This window comes from Cygnus olor, chromosome 1, assembly GCF_009769625.2.
Source record: "Cygnus olor isolate bCygOlo1 chromosome 1, bCygOlo1.pri.v2, whole genome shotgun sequence".
Classification (NCBI taxonomy): Eukaryota; Metazoa; Chordata; class Aves; order Anseriformes; family Anatidae; genus Cygnus; species Cygnus olor.
Genome location: NC_049169.1, coordinates 9905385 through 9920625, shown reverse-complemented (window position 1 = coordinate 9920625; position 15241 = coordinate 9905385). Strand labels below are relative to the sequence as shown.

The following is a 15241-nucleotide window of genomic DNA, read 5'->3' as shown; positions in this document are numbered from 1 at the left end:
TAAAAATAAATTTCCAATAAAACAATATTTAGTGCACATTTCAATAAAAATTTGAAGAAGTATAAAATGTTTTAAATATTCCTTTTTTTCCTGCCATAATTCAAATACCAGAGAAGTTCTAATATTTAGAGTTTCAGCTTAAGTGCCAACTCCGAAATGCCAATAGGCAGCCCAGGAACTGCACAGATTGAAATTTACATCAGACTTTTATACTATTGCCAGATTTTATCTCTGTGGTCATGTTCCTCACAGGATACCAGTTCTTATCAAAATCCAAGGTGTACCCATGTGTTTGCATGATTGTGGTTGCATCACGATAACCACATGTCATGCAATTTAATGCTTATCAGGTAGTCATGGGAGGAGCAAGGAGAGAGCATCTTTAGTTAGGTACGTGCTATGATTATTTTTTTTTACATAATATGTCAGATTTTGATGTTGCAGTGAAAATTCTGGTTGAATTTTCATGGAAAATGATCATTTATAGAGAAATTTAAGGGATTTGTTTGTTTGTTCATTTGGAACAGGAACACATGTATATAATAGTTTTACCAGACAGTAGAAGACTTAGCGTCATGCGCTAAATGAATAAAGAGAGAGTTACAAGTAATCAGTAGTTACAAGCTTGTCAGCATACAGAAAAATTTACATATATCTTTTTCTTTTTCACATGTAAGGGAAGATACAGTTCTTAAGATTGCAAAAGTGATGCTTCAAAAAAAAAAAGTCAGAGGTTTGTATTGACAACTACCATGAAATTAATATGAGGATCAGAGTTGTGTCATCATCTTTAATGTATTTTTATATTTGCAAATGTGTGCAATTATAAGTGAATGGAGTGGCAAGTCAAATAAATTATCACAAAAACACATTGTTTCCGGTGTACGGGGTTTATGTACCAAGGTTTTGGCATCAGGGAGGCTGCAGGTGTGGCCTCTGTGAGCAGAGCCCAGCAGCTGCCCCATGTCAGATCAGAGCCAGCTCCAGTGGGCTATACCTGCTGCTGGCCAGAGCCGAGCCAGTGAGCAACACCTGTTGTGTCTCTGTGGTAACATACTTAAGAAAAGCTAAAGATACACTGTGCAGCAGCAGATTAGGGAGAGGGGTGAGAAAACGGGAGAGAAGCAGGCCCACAGACACCAAGCAGAAGGAGGGCTGGAGGTGATCCAGGTGACAGAGCAGAAGTTCTCCTACAGCTTGTGGAGAGGCCCATGGGGAAGCAGGTTGATCCCCCTGCAGCCCATGGGTACCATGTGAGAAGAGCAACCCCGTTCTGCAACCCATGGAGGGCCCCATTTGAGAACAGGTGGATATGGAGGGAGCTGCCATCTGTGGGGGACCCACGTTGGAGCAGTTTGCTCCCGAGTGATGGACCCCGTGGTACGGACCCTTATTGGAGCAGTTCCTGAAGAACTGCTGCCTGTAGGAAGCCCACACAGGATCAGTTCGGGAAGGATGGCATCCTCCCCAGAGGAGGAACCCCACCTTGGAGCATGGGAAGAGAGAGACCATGAAGGAGCAGCAGAGACAAAGTGTTACGGACTGACCACAGCCCCATTCCCCTGTGCAACTTGTGGGGAGGAGGTTAAAGAAGGGGGGTGGAGGAGAAGGTGGTTTTCATTTGCTTTTAATTCTCACAGCTCTCTACTGTTATCAATTAGCAATAAATTAAATCAATCTTCCCCAAGGAAAGTCTGTTTTGCCTGTGACTGTAACTGCTGAGCAACCTCCCTGTCCTTATTTCAAACCATAAGGTTTTTTCCATTGTGTTTTCTCCCCTGTTCTGCTGAGGATGAGGAGTGAGAGCAGCATGGTGGGCACCTGGCAGGCAGCCAAGGTCAACCCTCCACATCTAGATAGGTCAGGAGAAGTTCAGAAATCTTAAAAATAAATAAATAATAAATATAAGGATTGTAAATAAATTTGTAGTTTGGGTCGAATTATTCAGGTGACTGCTAGGACAGAATCTCCTCAAAAGGCAGATAAATTCATTTGAGATTTAAGGATAAGGTTCCTTATGCTCAATTTCTAGTCTTTGTACATGACAACTGGACCATTTCCAATGTGAAGGCTGCCTACTAAGGAAAAACTAAAAAAAAAAAAAAAAAAAAATTTACTAACCTAGAAATACTAAAAACAGAAGACCACCATATGGTCTCTCAAGTCTTGTCCTTAGAAGCCTAGGTTACCTCACTGTGAGTAATTTCATTAACCTCCAAAACATAAATGGAAAACTGGCATACCTCATCACTCTTCTCAGTGAGTATGCTGGTCTGATACAGCCTAATAGCTGTGAAGGTTTTTTGTTTTGTTTTGTTTTGTTTTTCCTAGTAACTGGAAAAAACGTTGTTTTTTTTTTTTACCAGCTCAACAGCATTTTGTACAAAATTCAGTCAGAGTAGTTTAGAGGCAGCTAATCCCCCTCTTCAACATCAGTTCATGACCTCCTGTTTCACATGCTGCAAGACTGCATCTCAAACAGCTTACCAGCATGAATCTAATCTTTTTTCCACAAGTATGTCATGGCTGAGGCTTCCCAACAGCCTCCATCCTTACCCTTAGTACTGCTGGAAAAATCAATTAAATTCATGAATAATACTACATCTAAAGCCACATTTGTTCTTATTCTGGTTTAGTGAACCATATGCATTTCAGAAACACTCTAACACACGCACACAAAAAAAAATATTACTGGCCAACCATTATTTTAAATGACCCTTACATTTTTTACAGAACTCAGGGTGAAGTTCTATTGTATAGCACACAAAACAAAAATCAAAGAAGTGTCCCATCTTTCTCCCTTCTCTTTCTTTACATCTGAAGGTTTAATCGATCATTTCTTCTGCTGGTCACATTTCATGCAAGCATTTAAAATTAATTGCAAATGTGCAATTACATTAATTTGAAAATCACCATACAACGGTGGTATACAAGTGATTTTTAGACCTGCTCTGTGCAAAATACTGACCTTTCTTTAAAAATGTACTATCATAGTGCGGTGAACATTAGTTCTTTGGTCAGCACAAGCATGACATGGAATTTTGAATATATGCAGTAACTGGTAAATATTAACTGCAGTAACAACATGAACAGTTTCAGTCTGCAAGGAATAAGATCACCACCAAGTGCATGCAAATGTTTAAACTTACAATATACTGTCTTTTAAGAATTTTATTACTCAAATACTTATCTGTCCTATTACTTTGACTATTCATTAATAAATAGTGGAAGATACTCCGTTTTCTGATACATAAAACCCTCACAGATATTTTAAAAATATTATCATGGCATTTGTTCTTAGAAAGAGCACCAACTCTTCATTTTGCTGGAGAAGAAAAAAAAATTCTTTACAAGCTTCCCCCAACTCCCACCCAGCGAATCTATAAAACCAAAATCATGCAAGGGTTCTGATAAATAAGTTAAATGTGTTACATTTCAATGATGAGAGAAGTTTTGACAGTGTCTGTACATATCATCAATGTGATCAGGTAGTAATTACTGTCTTAATGAGGTATCTCAGCTTGACACTGAAAAAAAATTGAGGCACTTTATATCCATTAGATTCTGTCCATTTGTTTAATAAAATCTGGAAGTGGGTCACAATGTTTTTGAGTCCTTGGTCTCATCTTGAAATTAGCTGAAGCTCACACCAATATTTAAATTTTCTAAATAAAGCAGTTGTTTTCCAGTAAAACAAACAAAAAATGTTATTCTATAATGTAAAACAGAAAAATAAAGTATCTTTATCCAAAAAAAGTATCATTAAAATATTATTATAAAGTCGCCTAGAAAATGTTAAACTTTGATGCAAATACCAGCTTAGCTTTCAGAAGACTTCTTCCTCATTTAATAACAGTGCACCGACCAAACTTCCAATGAAATAACGGAGATGAAAATCACCTGGCTGAATTCCAGGTCAGTAATTTTCCCCGATTATCTACTTTAGATTTCAGACTCCAGCTTGACCCTCACTAATACGCTAGCCTACGAACTGTCTGATTTCCTAATGACACGGAAAAAATAGAACACACATACAAGAATCAATGCTGAAAGCTCTATGCTAATCGTTCGCCTAAGCATTTTTTTGTTCTGGAGGTGCAAAAACATCTAGAGATGGAATACATTTATGTCAGCAAAGAAGCCATTGTATATGAATTCCAACTGGATAAGGAAAATAGGCAGATAGACAGGATGTGTTTGTGTGTCTGCTGCAGTGTTTCAGTAGACACCCCTTTGGATTTCATGCCATCAAGGGCCATTACCAACATTAATAAAAGCCATCTGGCCTTGCATAGTTTTATGTCTATATTCCATTGTTTGTTTCAACAGCATTTAACCATCCCTGGAGTTCTTGGTTCTGAGAGGCAATCTGGAAACTTTTCGAGGACCGAATAAAGAAAACAAACAGCAGGCAATTAATCATGGTAACAGTGCTTCCAAAGGTCACACTATTACTTTGAGCAATGATACCAATCTTTATCGCTCCTCAAGTTTAATTCCAGGGAAAAAAAAAAATCCCCTATTTTATGGTTGTAACTACCGAACAAAAAATTAACAAGAGTGCAGTCTTGTAGCTACTGCCTTGACTACATGACTCTGGAGATTTAAGAAGCTTTGATTTCAAATTCCGTCCAAAGATGATCATGTTCAGAAGTAACCAACAAAACCTAAATGCCAAATGATGAAACTGCATTAGAGCAAAACTTGCTTTGGACCAAATAGCCCTATTGAAATGTGCTCCATTCAGAGAAACTTGTGAGAAAGGATGTTCTTATTTTCATCCACAGTGACAGGGAATTCAAATAAAACCGTCATAGGTTATCTATTAATTTTTAGTTCATTTGGATGCAGTGCCATATTCTTGGCTTCACATTCCCTGTTGCACCCTAGAGCACACAAACTGATGAGGTCTTACAGGGGACCAGGAGACATGAAACCTGTCTGTAGCATCCCAGTTAACAGCCCTGAGCTGAGGGTGGGAGTCCTGTAGTCACATGTCTATTTACTGATCTGCATTTTGTGTATAATACTCTCAGAGGAAGAACAAATTAAATAAACCACCGTCATATTGTACCTGACCATGGGCAGGCATAATTATTATCATTATTAGACAAAGTAGCCATGATTAATGTTTTGTGCCAAATAGTACTGCTTCTGGGTGAACTATACTCAAAGACATGCTAACAGCTCCCAAAATGGGTTCCATCTAATGTCTGAATTCCAAAGGAATTTAAACAGAAGACAGACACTCCTCAAAAGGAACAGCTCAAGCCATGTGCAAAAGCCAGAAGGTTAGGCCTCTGGAGAGCTGTCTGGTTGAAGTAGGTTTTTTTGGAACACAGCTTTAGCTTAGGCATTGGAGAACGGTGGAAGCCCAAAACATACTTACTAGAAATATCCTGGACAACTCAAGTTTGCCTCTGCAAATAGATGCCAGAAGGCTAACTCTGTTGCTAAAATAAGGGTGAAAATCCTAAGCTTCAGAGGTGAATTCCAACACTAAACCCTTTTTAAAAAAATATTTATCCATATTCAATTTTGACTGAATCATCCCTCAAAGTGGAATTCCTTATTAGTCCTTCCATTTTGTATATACAATATACATGTTTTGCAGGAAAGTGGGAAAAGGTGACGTTCTGTTATAAAAATATTTCTATTTTAGTGTCATTTCTATTATGCATATTGAATTAAACAGGAGAAGTGGGGTATCTCAATTGGAGATAAATTAATTTCATTCTGACAGTCAAGAAATATACTGGGGGCTTTATCATGGAACATGCACTCTGTTTTCAATGCCAGATGTTATCTTTCTAAATAGTAATTATTAGTAGCTTTAACATTTTCTCAATTATAAAGACTTAAAATTTAATGGATAAAATTTCCATAAACTTCAGTGAATACATTGTGTTAGCCTATTAATTTCTGTATTATTTGCCTACTGTTAAACAATAATAGCATTCACTTTCTTACAATCAAAATTTAAAAAGAAGCTTTAAATATAAAGAGAGAAGGAAGAGGCAGAGCAGATAAATTATGCAGCTGAAAGGAATGGTTGTTTTTTCTCTTTGTGTCTTAAGTGCAAATTCTTCTACACTGTTTCCCAGACACCATCTGTTTCAAAAACAACTTCACTAAATACAACAGAGGAGATAGGAACTTCTAATAGGAGTGAAACCTGCCAACTTGCAGAATGGTCTGAGCTTTCTCAAATAGGCAAAACAAGATAGTACAGAGCTGTTAATAAATTAAAGAGAGGCAATGGGTGTCACCTCAGATGATGCAGTACACCATTTTAGGGATTTTCATTACAATCATGGATGTCTTGTTACTTTACATCGTTCCTGCACACTTGCTTTAAGAAGCCTAAGCCACATTGTTCATTTAATCACAGTTTATTTATAGGTAGGGCCACAACTGCTGAGGTTCTTGCTCCATTTGAGGGTAGACTTCGTCAAAAGTTTCAAAAAAGAGAAACTGCCAGAATGATTTACATCAAGGACCCACCCGTGCCAGTACCCTTCCTGCATTTCTTTTTTTTTTTAAGCAGGACATACAAGAACCCAAGATGCATTCAGGTGTATGACAACACTCCTCCAGAGAGGCTTATATCAATTCCAAAATGCTATCTATTTACTGTTAACTCTAGAAATGCTATTGAGTATAATGATAACACTGCTCTTAATTAGAAAATGAGTTTATCTTTTTGCTTTTCCCTCTCTCTACAGTATTTGTGGAGGTGAAAAAAATATTTACTTAGTTTGGTCTAATAAGGACCCGTGGGAAAATAAGTTATCAAAAAACTATCCAAATTATTTTACTGGGTAATATATATTTTTATATAAAATTTATCAATATAGGAATATGGATTGGAGAGGGATCATCAAGGTCATTGTTTACAGACCACTGCTTATAGATTCCTGCTATCATATCCACCCACATCAAACAATTCCATACAAACAATATTCACTGTAATAAACACATTAAGAAGCACCACTCTGTATGTAAAATTGTTCATACTATCTATTCCGATTACATCCAACACATCACATCTTTTTCAAACACAAAATCATTTGTCAGTTTGAGTCACGATGTCTTTTCTGCCCTTCCCAAGTCCTCCTTGTCCTTCTTCTCCATTCGAAATAATTCTCTCCTTTCTATAGGCCCAATAAATTATTTCAAACATGGAACATTTTTTTTTATTATTTCCAGGTACCTTTCCAGATAATTTTATAGTGATCAGTAGACTAAAAAGTGCTTCCATTGTTCCCTTGGCAATTCTGTTAGATTAGATCCATTAGCACACTCACATATACAGGCTACATTTTGAGTTCTTTCTATTCGTAATGTATGATGGATAAGATGTTATCTTTACTTGTTGCCCAAACAGATTCTAAAATTTGGATTTCTCAGTTTTTCCACAATTCAGTTTTCAAATCTTTTGTCATTATTATTCTAATAGCATATTAAATCATCACAGTTTCTATATTCCTGACTCTGCTGCCTCAACATATTTAATTACATTAGAGGCAACCATCTCCACTCCTGTTCAATATTCTGAACAGCTTCACTGAGTTTTAAATGCACAAAATGGTCGTTGCCACACTTCATTTCTAGCTTCTGCAGTCGCGATCTTGTGCTTTGTTACTAAAAATAGAGCTGCTTCCAACTACCTGAGCTGGAAAGCTAATTACAGAGCTGGTAAACAGTGCTCCTCCCTATTGAGCAAATGGCAGAACAAGGAGTCTGTTAATGCGCTAAGGCGCAACATGGTCCTGTGGGTCTGAAATCTATCAAGTGCCATTTATTTAATCATTTGTAGTTGTTTGCCTCATGGATAAATTACCATTTGAGTAAATAACTGTTTGACTGTTGGAGCAACAAATCAGGGAGAAAAAGATCAACCAGCCCATTTTAGGTAAAAATATTCTAGCCTAATTCTCAGCTCGCACAAACCAGTGTAATTTCACTTAAGTAAATAGCATATTGCTGATTTAGATCAGGTCAGAGCCTAGTTCTCTTATTTCCTGCAGAAGAGGGGATATCAGAGGACCAACCCTCTGCAATGGCATAAAATATACATTTTAAAAGTTAGCTCTGTCACATACAGGCAAGAGCAAATAACTGTAATTGTAAGAAAGCACCTCCTCCCCTTTAATGTACTTGCAGCCATGTCTGCAGTATAGCAGCACGCTGCCTGGAGGATACTCCCTGCTAAAAAGTTCCTCAGGCAGAAGTGCCCACAGAGTTTAGATGCTCCTCTCTATTTGGCAATGAAACATAGGTTTCCCTACTGTGTCAGACTGATTCTTACCGTATAGCTCAATACAGACTTTGTTAGCAAGAATGTTTGGGCCATCACGCACTCAATAAAACTCACCTCGTTTTCAGCCGTTACTGAGGTAACAATATATCTATAATACATAAGCAGCTGTTAGAATCACTGTGATACAGCTGCAACCCAAAAGCAAAACTATAAAATAATGGTTACATTTGTTCACCCAAAACACTTTATGGGGCCAAGAGGGAATAAAGCCTTAGGGAACTATAATTTTTTTTCCCCGAATGCAGAAGATAGGAATAAACGAATTAAGCAAAAAACCACAAGACCAACCAATTCTATAAAGTGTTTCTATTTCTCCTTCCTAACCCTTCAAAAATAAAGAGACAAATAAATAAAACCTCCAAGACTGTATTCAACATGTTAGAAAGCAGTTTGCTGAAGGAAAAAAAGTATGCTAGTGAGCATAAACTATCACGTTTCTGTTGTGTAACAGCTATACAGTATATGAAATGCTTATAGGGACAGAACTGATATCTGAGGTTAAATACATTATTTGTACAGCTCATTTGGGAGAGGAGAGGATGAGCTCCCTCTTCTGTCTCATATCTTCATGCAAATGAAAGTCAGGCTGTCCTCAACCAAGCACGCTACCATCCATTCTCAAGAAAAAGAGGTTTTTCCAATTTTTAGCAAAAATGATCAGAAATAGAAGACAGAAAACTGGGCAGAGATGAAAATGTGTAGTAGAGGAAAGAAGAAAATGCAACAAGGAAACAAAAAAGAGGCAAAGAAAGGTATGAGGAAGTCAGACTAAAGAAAATCAGTAGTATTTCAGGTTCTGTATATTCCCAGGGGTTGAAATGGAAAGAATCCTCTGATAATAACAGAGATGGGAGAGAGGAAACAGAATAGCAGCCTTCTCATCTCAAGCAGAAATACAGAGGAGAAATCTGCCCACCACAGTGCAGTCCTACACCACCAAGCCTAAATCAAGTCTGAAGAAGTGAAGTCATGCACCAGGACTTGCATAGATGTCATTTTTGCACAGCGTTTCACCAGAACCAAGACATCTTGTTTCTGGGATATTCTGTGCATGCATAATAATGTACCTCTGGAGAAAGTCATATGCATTTTTTGCATTTAAAACCCAAGAGAGAGTGAATGTACATGTGTGTGTACACATAGGACAGAGGTTTGGACAGTGAACAAGGCATCGGTGTGCATTTGATAGATTTCAGTGCACAAGCACCAAGACAATGAAATCCAGTCTTTCAAGCACCAATTATCCTCTTGCATTTTCAGACCTTTCTTTCTAACCTAAATGACCACAAAGACAGTAATGAACATATTTGCAAGGTAGATAAAATGTGCTGATAGTAGGAAATGCCTTTCCACTGATCGTATATTCAATAAAGTAATGAGAAAAAAAAAAAGTGCACAACATAGAAAGCTGCAGGAAAAATATTGCTTATTTATCTCAACATTTGTTCTCACCTTAGGGCAGAGATGTAATAACCTTTAACCCAGGGAGATATTTCTGATTTATTCATTCAGATTTCAATAACAACACCCAAGAGTCACTTTTCTTATGTATTACATAGACCAACTTACACATTTAAATTACTCACAAGTATTTTTAGGTGGTCTGCTTTTGTCGAGTTGAACTTTGCCAATTTGATACAGCAAGTAAGGCGTGCCTCCACCTTTCTGTTAAGCTAGTATGAAGTTTCCAAACTCCTTGCCATTTATAAAAAAAAATTACGAGAAAGAAAGGAAGGAGGAAAAAACATGGAATTTGAGGAAACATTTGAAAATAAGTTGTTTAATTCTATTAAATAGATGTTGGTCCTGCTCAGTCCCTATTGAGATCACAGAAAAGGCCTTTTCAAATTCACACCCGTCACTGAAGGAAGCAACTTCAGAACCTTCCGTATATCACCACACAGGTATCACTCAAACTTCAACCTTGCTAATGAATACAGCAGCATGTACAAAGACTCCAGATCCAGAATGAGATTAATGGAATAAATGTAAGGATATATTAAACAGCTGGGGAAGAAGAGGAGTAACTAGGCATTAATACATTCCTTCATTCAATAATTGCCTTAATCAGGGGCATTGATCAACGGAGGAAGCATACATGTCAATATATGATACTGAAGCATATGGAAAATAACTTTATCACATGGTAGACTGGAAAGTACAGTAGTTTGCTATACTATAGTAGCACTAATTTAAGAAGATTTCACAATTAACTACCTGCTTATGCCTTAAAAACCTAGCAACCTGCCATATCAGACTTCTTTAATCTGCAAAAAATCATTGGAAGTACTTTCTGACTGCTGAGCAAGTTTCATACAACACAGAAATTTAATTTTAAAAGCCAGCAGACTAAACATTCAAATTTTTCAACAACAAATCAACAGCTAAAATCAGCTACAAGGTCTCCACAGCACACGGAGCCTGCTGGTAGGAATGCAAGGTAAATACAGACTCTGTTGCCTTACCTCAGCTATGTGTGGCATTGGATTAAATCCACAGAGATTGCACACAACTTTCTTGCACTCTGTACACGTATTGAAGTTGGGGGGATCCTTAGAACCAACATTTAGTCCAGTTTTACAAAGGGGACAGGACACTTTAGGATGGCTGGCCTTTTCCGGTTCCAACACCCCAGCAGGTTTCTTAGCTTCAGCAGCTTGAGGCTTGCTATCTTTAGCCAAACTAGGTTTCTTTTCTAAATCAGATCCCTTAGTTGTTAAAACACTATCCACTTTCGTTGGCTCCATTTTTTCACTTGTAAGAGGCTTGGCTTCTTTCTTCACAGGAACAGCTTTTGGAGAAGACTGAGTCTGAGCGGTATCTTTGGGGGGTGCCTGGGAGGCTGGAGGCTGTGCTGGAGCCTGGGGCTGCTTTGCAGCAGGACCGGCTGGAGGGGGGCCTGATGTCTGAGAGCCTGGCTGACCTGCTGTGGAAATTAAATTGGAGGCCTGGCTGAAGATTGAAGCTCCAAATCCAAAAAGTCTGCCAGTAACTGTTTCCTGTGGTGTCGTAGGCTGAGGCTTAGGGGTATCTGTGATGCCTCCCAGGTTAAGGCTGAAACGCCTTGGCTGCTCAGGGGTTTTCTGAGGCTGCTGGGGTTGAGGTGCTGGCTGTGCTGGCACAGGCTTGGGGCCTGCCCCTGGTTGCAGGCCCTTGGGAGCTGGTTTGGTTTCAGGCTTTGGGGATGGTTTTGTTTGTAACTTCTTAGGATCATCTTTCACTTGCGCTGGCTCAACAGGCTTCTGGGTTTTAGCCTCTGATCTAGCCCCAGGCTGAGCTGAAAGTTTGGGATCTGACTTCTGCCGAGACACTTGTGGAAGGGGTTTGGAATCTGGTTTCTCCCCAGCTGGATGTGTGTCCTGTGATGGTTTGGCAAGCTCTGGCTTTGGGGAATCTGTCACTTTCTGTTGAGTTGGTGGAGGCCTGGGACCTGCTGAATCCTGTTTCAGCCCTGGTGCTGCAGGGGTAAGCACAGTATCTGCCGCAGGCTTCTGTATACTGGGTTGTTTTTGCTTATCTTCAGCCTGAGACGGCTTGGCCCGATCAGACTTTGGAGCAGGATCTATTTGCTGGGAGGTGTCAGCAGGCTCAGCACGGGATGTTTTTGCTTTCACAGGGGGAGACCCTGGCATGGATGGTTGCTTTTTCTGTGGCGGGGGCTTTTTAGGTTCTGCTAGCTGTGCAGGATCAGGTTTTGGGGAAGCATCCTTCTTTTGACCTGGCTGTGGCTGGGGAGGTGGTTTAGCTGTTGAAGGTGGAGTAGGTGTCTTCTGTTTGGGTGGAGGCAGCTGTGGCCCAGGACCATGACCTGGTGCTAGGTCACCACCTAACGCTCTTTGCATCTGGCAGTTTAAACAGAGCCATTCTTTAATCTGCAGGGGAAAAAAAAAAAAAAATAAAGGTATTATAATTAAGATAATGTTAATAAAAGCAACATTATAACAAATTATTACAGTGCATGGCACTATAGTGCAGTATTTCAGGCTTCTCTGTAAAAAGGAAGAAATATTACCACTAATACTCTTTTGCAGTTAAAATGTCCAACTGTTTTGTGGTTTTTTTTTGTTTTTTTTTTTGCTTTTCTCTATGTCCCTGTGATTTGAGCAATCGCTGAGCCCATGCTTTTAATGACTTCACATTCAGTTTACACACAGCTGAATACCAGGGGATAAAAATCCAGCAGAATACAAAAATACTTTGGAATTTCATGGGGCCCAGCAGTGAGTCATTTAGAGCAATGATTTGCCAGAACAGAAGAAAGAAAAGAAACAAATACTGCTAAAATAGTTTGACAAATCAAGTCTGCTGACAGAAAACAATCATCGTAATTAGAACAAAGAAAATGCATAATTATCTTTAAGTGTACAACTGTTAAGCTCTTCATATAGCTTTTGTTTCTGGTAGTTTAATACAGAGCACATGTGTTGGTAGTATACATGTATCCGATGAATTAGGCACAGAGGTGCATTAATGGACACCATGTATTACACAGACCTGCATCTTACCACCAATTTCAGAGGGCAAGTCTTCATTTAGAATCAGTGAGGAGCTTTGCCTAAGCATTGATGGTACTTTAAGAACCATAATTAGGTTTCCCAAAATTCATTTGTTGTTAGAAGAAGCTCTCAGGGCAATTACTGTAGGCCAGTATATCATAGATCCCTCTTTTCAACAGAGAGTCAGGAATAGTGTAAACAATGCATTAATCATTTTCTCTTGCAATTTACTACCTCACAACCTAAAAGTTTTGTTTTTCTCCATCCCCCAACATATTATATCAGAGAGAAACCATATTTTCTACTTAGGAAAAAACAAAAACTAAAAAAAGTTCTAAGCAGCCATCCCTTCCTTTGCTTTTGAAGAGCCTCACAATCTGAGAAATTATCAAACAGGTTAAAGCAACGCATGGCCAGGAAGCATCACATGCTATTTTCCACATTTTCCATTGCTAACGGAAAATTTATATGCAGCAAAAATGCCTTTCAATATGGCATGGAGTCCCATGGGCCTACAGCTGCAAGTAGACACCTAAACTGTTCATCTGTAGCTCTACTTCTGTTCTTTAGTATGTGTGTGAAATGCAGGGTACCAGCTAGGGCATTTGCATGCACCACTGGAACTGAGGGAAGGTGCAATTAGGAGGACACAGAATGTAAGATTCAGGTCTTTTCCTCTAGGGGTGCAGATTTCAGGATCCTGTTCCTTACTCAGGTCTGAAATCTCTACCATTCCATGGGATGAATCTGGAGATGATATGTATAAAGAAAGATTTTGTCTATGCAATATCAGAGTTCATTGGAAGAAAAAATCTCCGATGTCACGGACTGAGGCAGCAAATTCATTATTTTGCTGTGCCTTGCCAGCCTGATATTTTTCAGCAGCAAAAAATTAACAGAACAGTTGGATGCAGTTCCCTAAAACAGTTATTCCAATTATTCTGATAAACATGGCATATACACACTCTGTGAATATAAGCTTACTATTACTAACAGATTAACAAAGAGATGCACAATTTTGGCCCCAACTGTAAGTTTACAGTAATCAAGTTGCTATTCACAATAATACTTTTATCTTCCATTTTCAGTGCTTTTTTTTTTCCTTTTTTTTTTTTAGATTGTTTAAACAGTTCTCTGATCTGCTTGCAACCCAGTTATCAAATGGCTGTTAAAAAATGAAACCAACTGAGACAAAACTGGAACACTTGTTTAAGTTCTGCTCTGAATTACTGAAGAAATTAAGCTCACAACTGCACAGAGGACCTCAGCGAAGATGACATTTAGCCCAACTACCATGTTTTTTGGTGGTCAGTTCCCATACCTGTCCCCTGTCCAAGGGATGATTTCAGATGTAATAAGTACATCTTAATTATTCTTAATTATGAGACCTGATTTTAGATATTAGTAATCTAACTTAATTATATAGATCTTGTTAGCATTTCTGGATGAATTCTTAAGGGTTTTCTTAAAGGCTGAGGTTTAATCAAAGACCAGACTCAAGCCACATACTATGAACAACTGCCTTGGGTGTCACAGTGGTCTGGTTTTGGCAGGGTGACTCAGATTTCTTATACAGGGGAAATCTTCTCCACAGACCATAAAGATGTGATTCTGTGGGGAACTTTTTAATGGGCCTAAGTGAGGAATGCCTTTTCCCACTAACCACAGAACTTTTACAGAGATTTGGACAATGCATTTTTCACTGCTCCTGTATTTTAAGGAAAGAATCCAATGATATGAGGTGCTTAGAGCCATCTTTGTTCTCCTGCTTCTGTGTTTGTTTGTTTGTATGCTTTAAGTGAAAGTGCTGCACTCTAAAGTAAGATAACCAATCATTCCCAAGTATTAAGGATATGGAGTGCATTCTTGCCTGTCATTTTGCAGAGGAACCATGGGTTAATGGGTACTTATCTGCTCCCACTCAGATGCTATGAGCATCTTCCAGCAAATTTGATTTTAAGCCACTGTGAAACCTGTAAGGCCCCGAAAATAGCTGTAGGGTTGAGTTGGGCTATACAATAAGTAGTCTGGATATTTCTTATATTTAAGATGTTTAGACTCCAGATGCATTTATAAGCATTTAGGCTTGTCTTCAACATATAGCTGGTCCAGTCTGACTGTAGTATCTATCTGGAGTCTAAACAAAAGTCAGTTCTGTACTACAGTTTTCAACACAACTTGTACAGGTGACAAAACCTGAAATCTCTCACATGTAGTTTTTTCCTTATCTTAAATATATACACTTATACTCAAACACTCTCAATATTAACTGAAGCCTTTAAAGCTAAAAATGTATTTGCTACTCCTACAGTTGAACTTCCAAATGGAAAATGTGGGAAGCTTTACTTTACTGTATTATTTTTTAAATCTTTCTGTTTTAGACATAAAATTCCTCCCATGCACCTTAGTGGGAGGAATTAAG

General features: G+C 38.5%; 1 protein-coding gene across 9 annotated transcripts in view; it reads right to left on the bottom strand.

Annotated features, from left to right (window-relative positions):
- The window catches only part of PCLO (piccolo presynaptic cytomatrix protein), a 372356-nt gene that overhangs the window by 340775 nt on the left and 16340 nt on the right, over positions 1-15241 (bottom strand). For all 9 annotated transcript variants that reach the window (XM_040548286.1, XM_040548292.1, XM_040548308.1 and 6 more), the window contains exon 3: positions 10789-12195. In XM_040548286.1, coding sequence (XP_040404220.1) covers positions 10789-12195 — 1407 coding nt within the window. The remainder of the gene's footprint in view (positions 1-10788; positions 12196-15241) is intronic.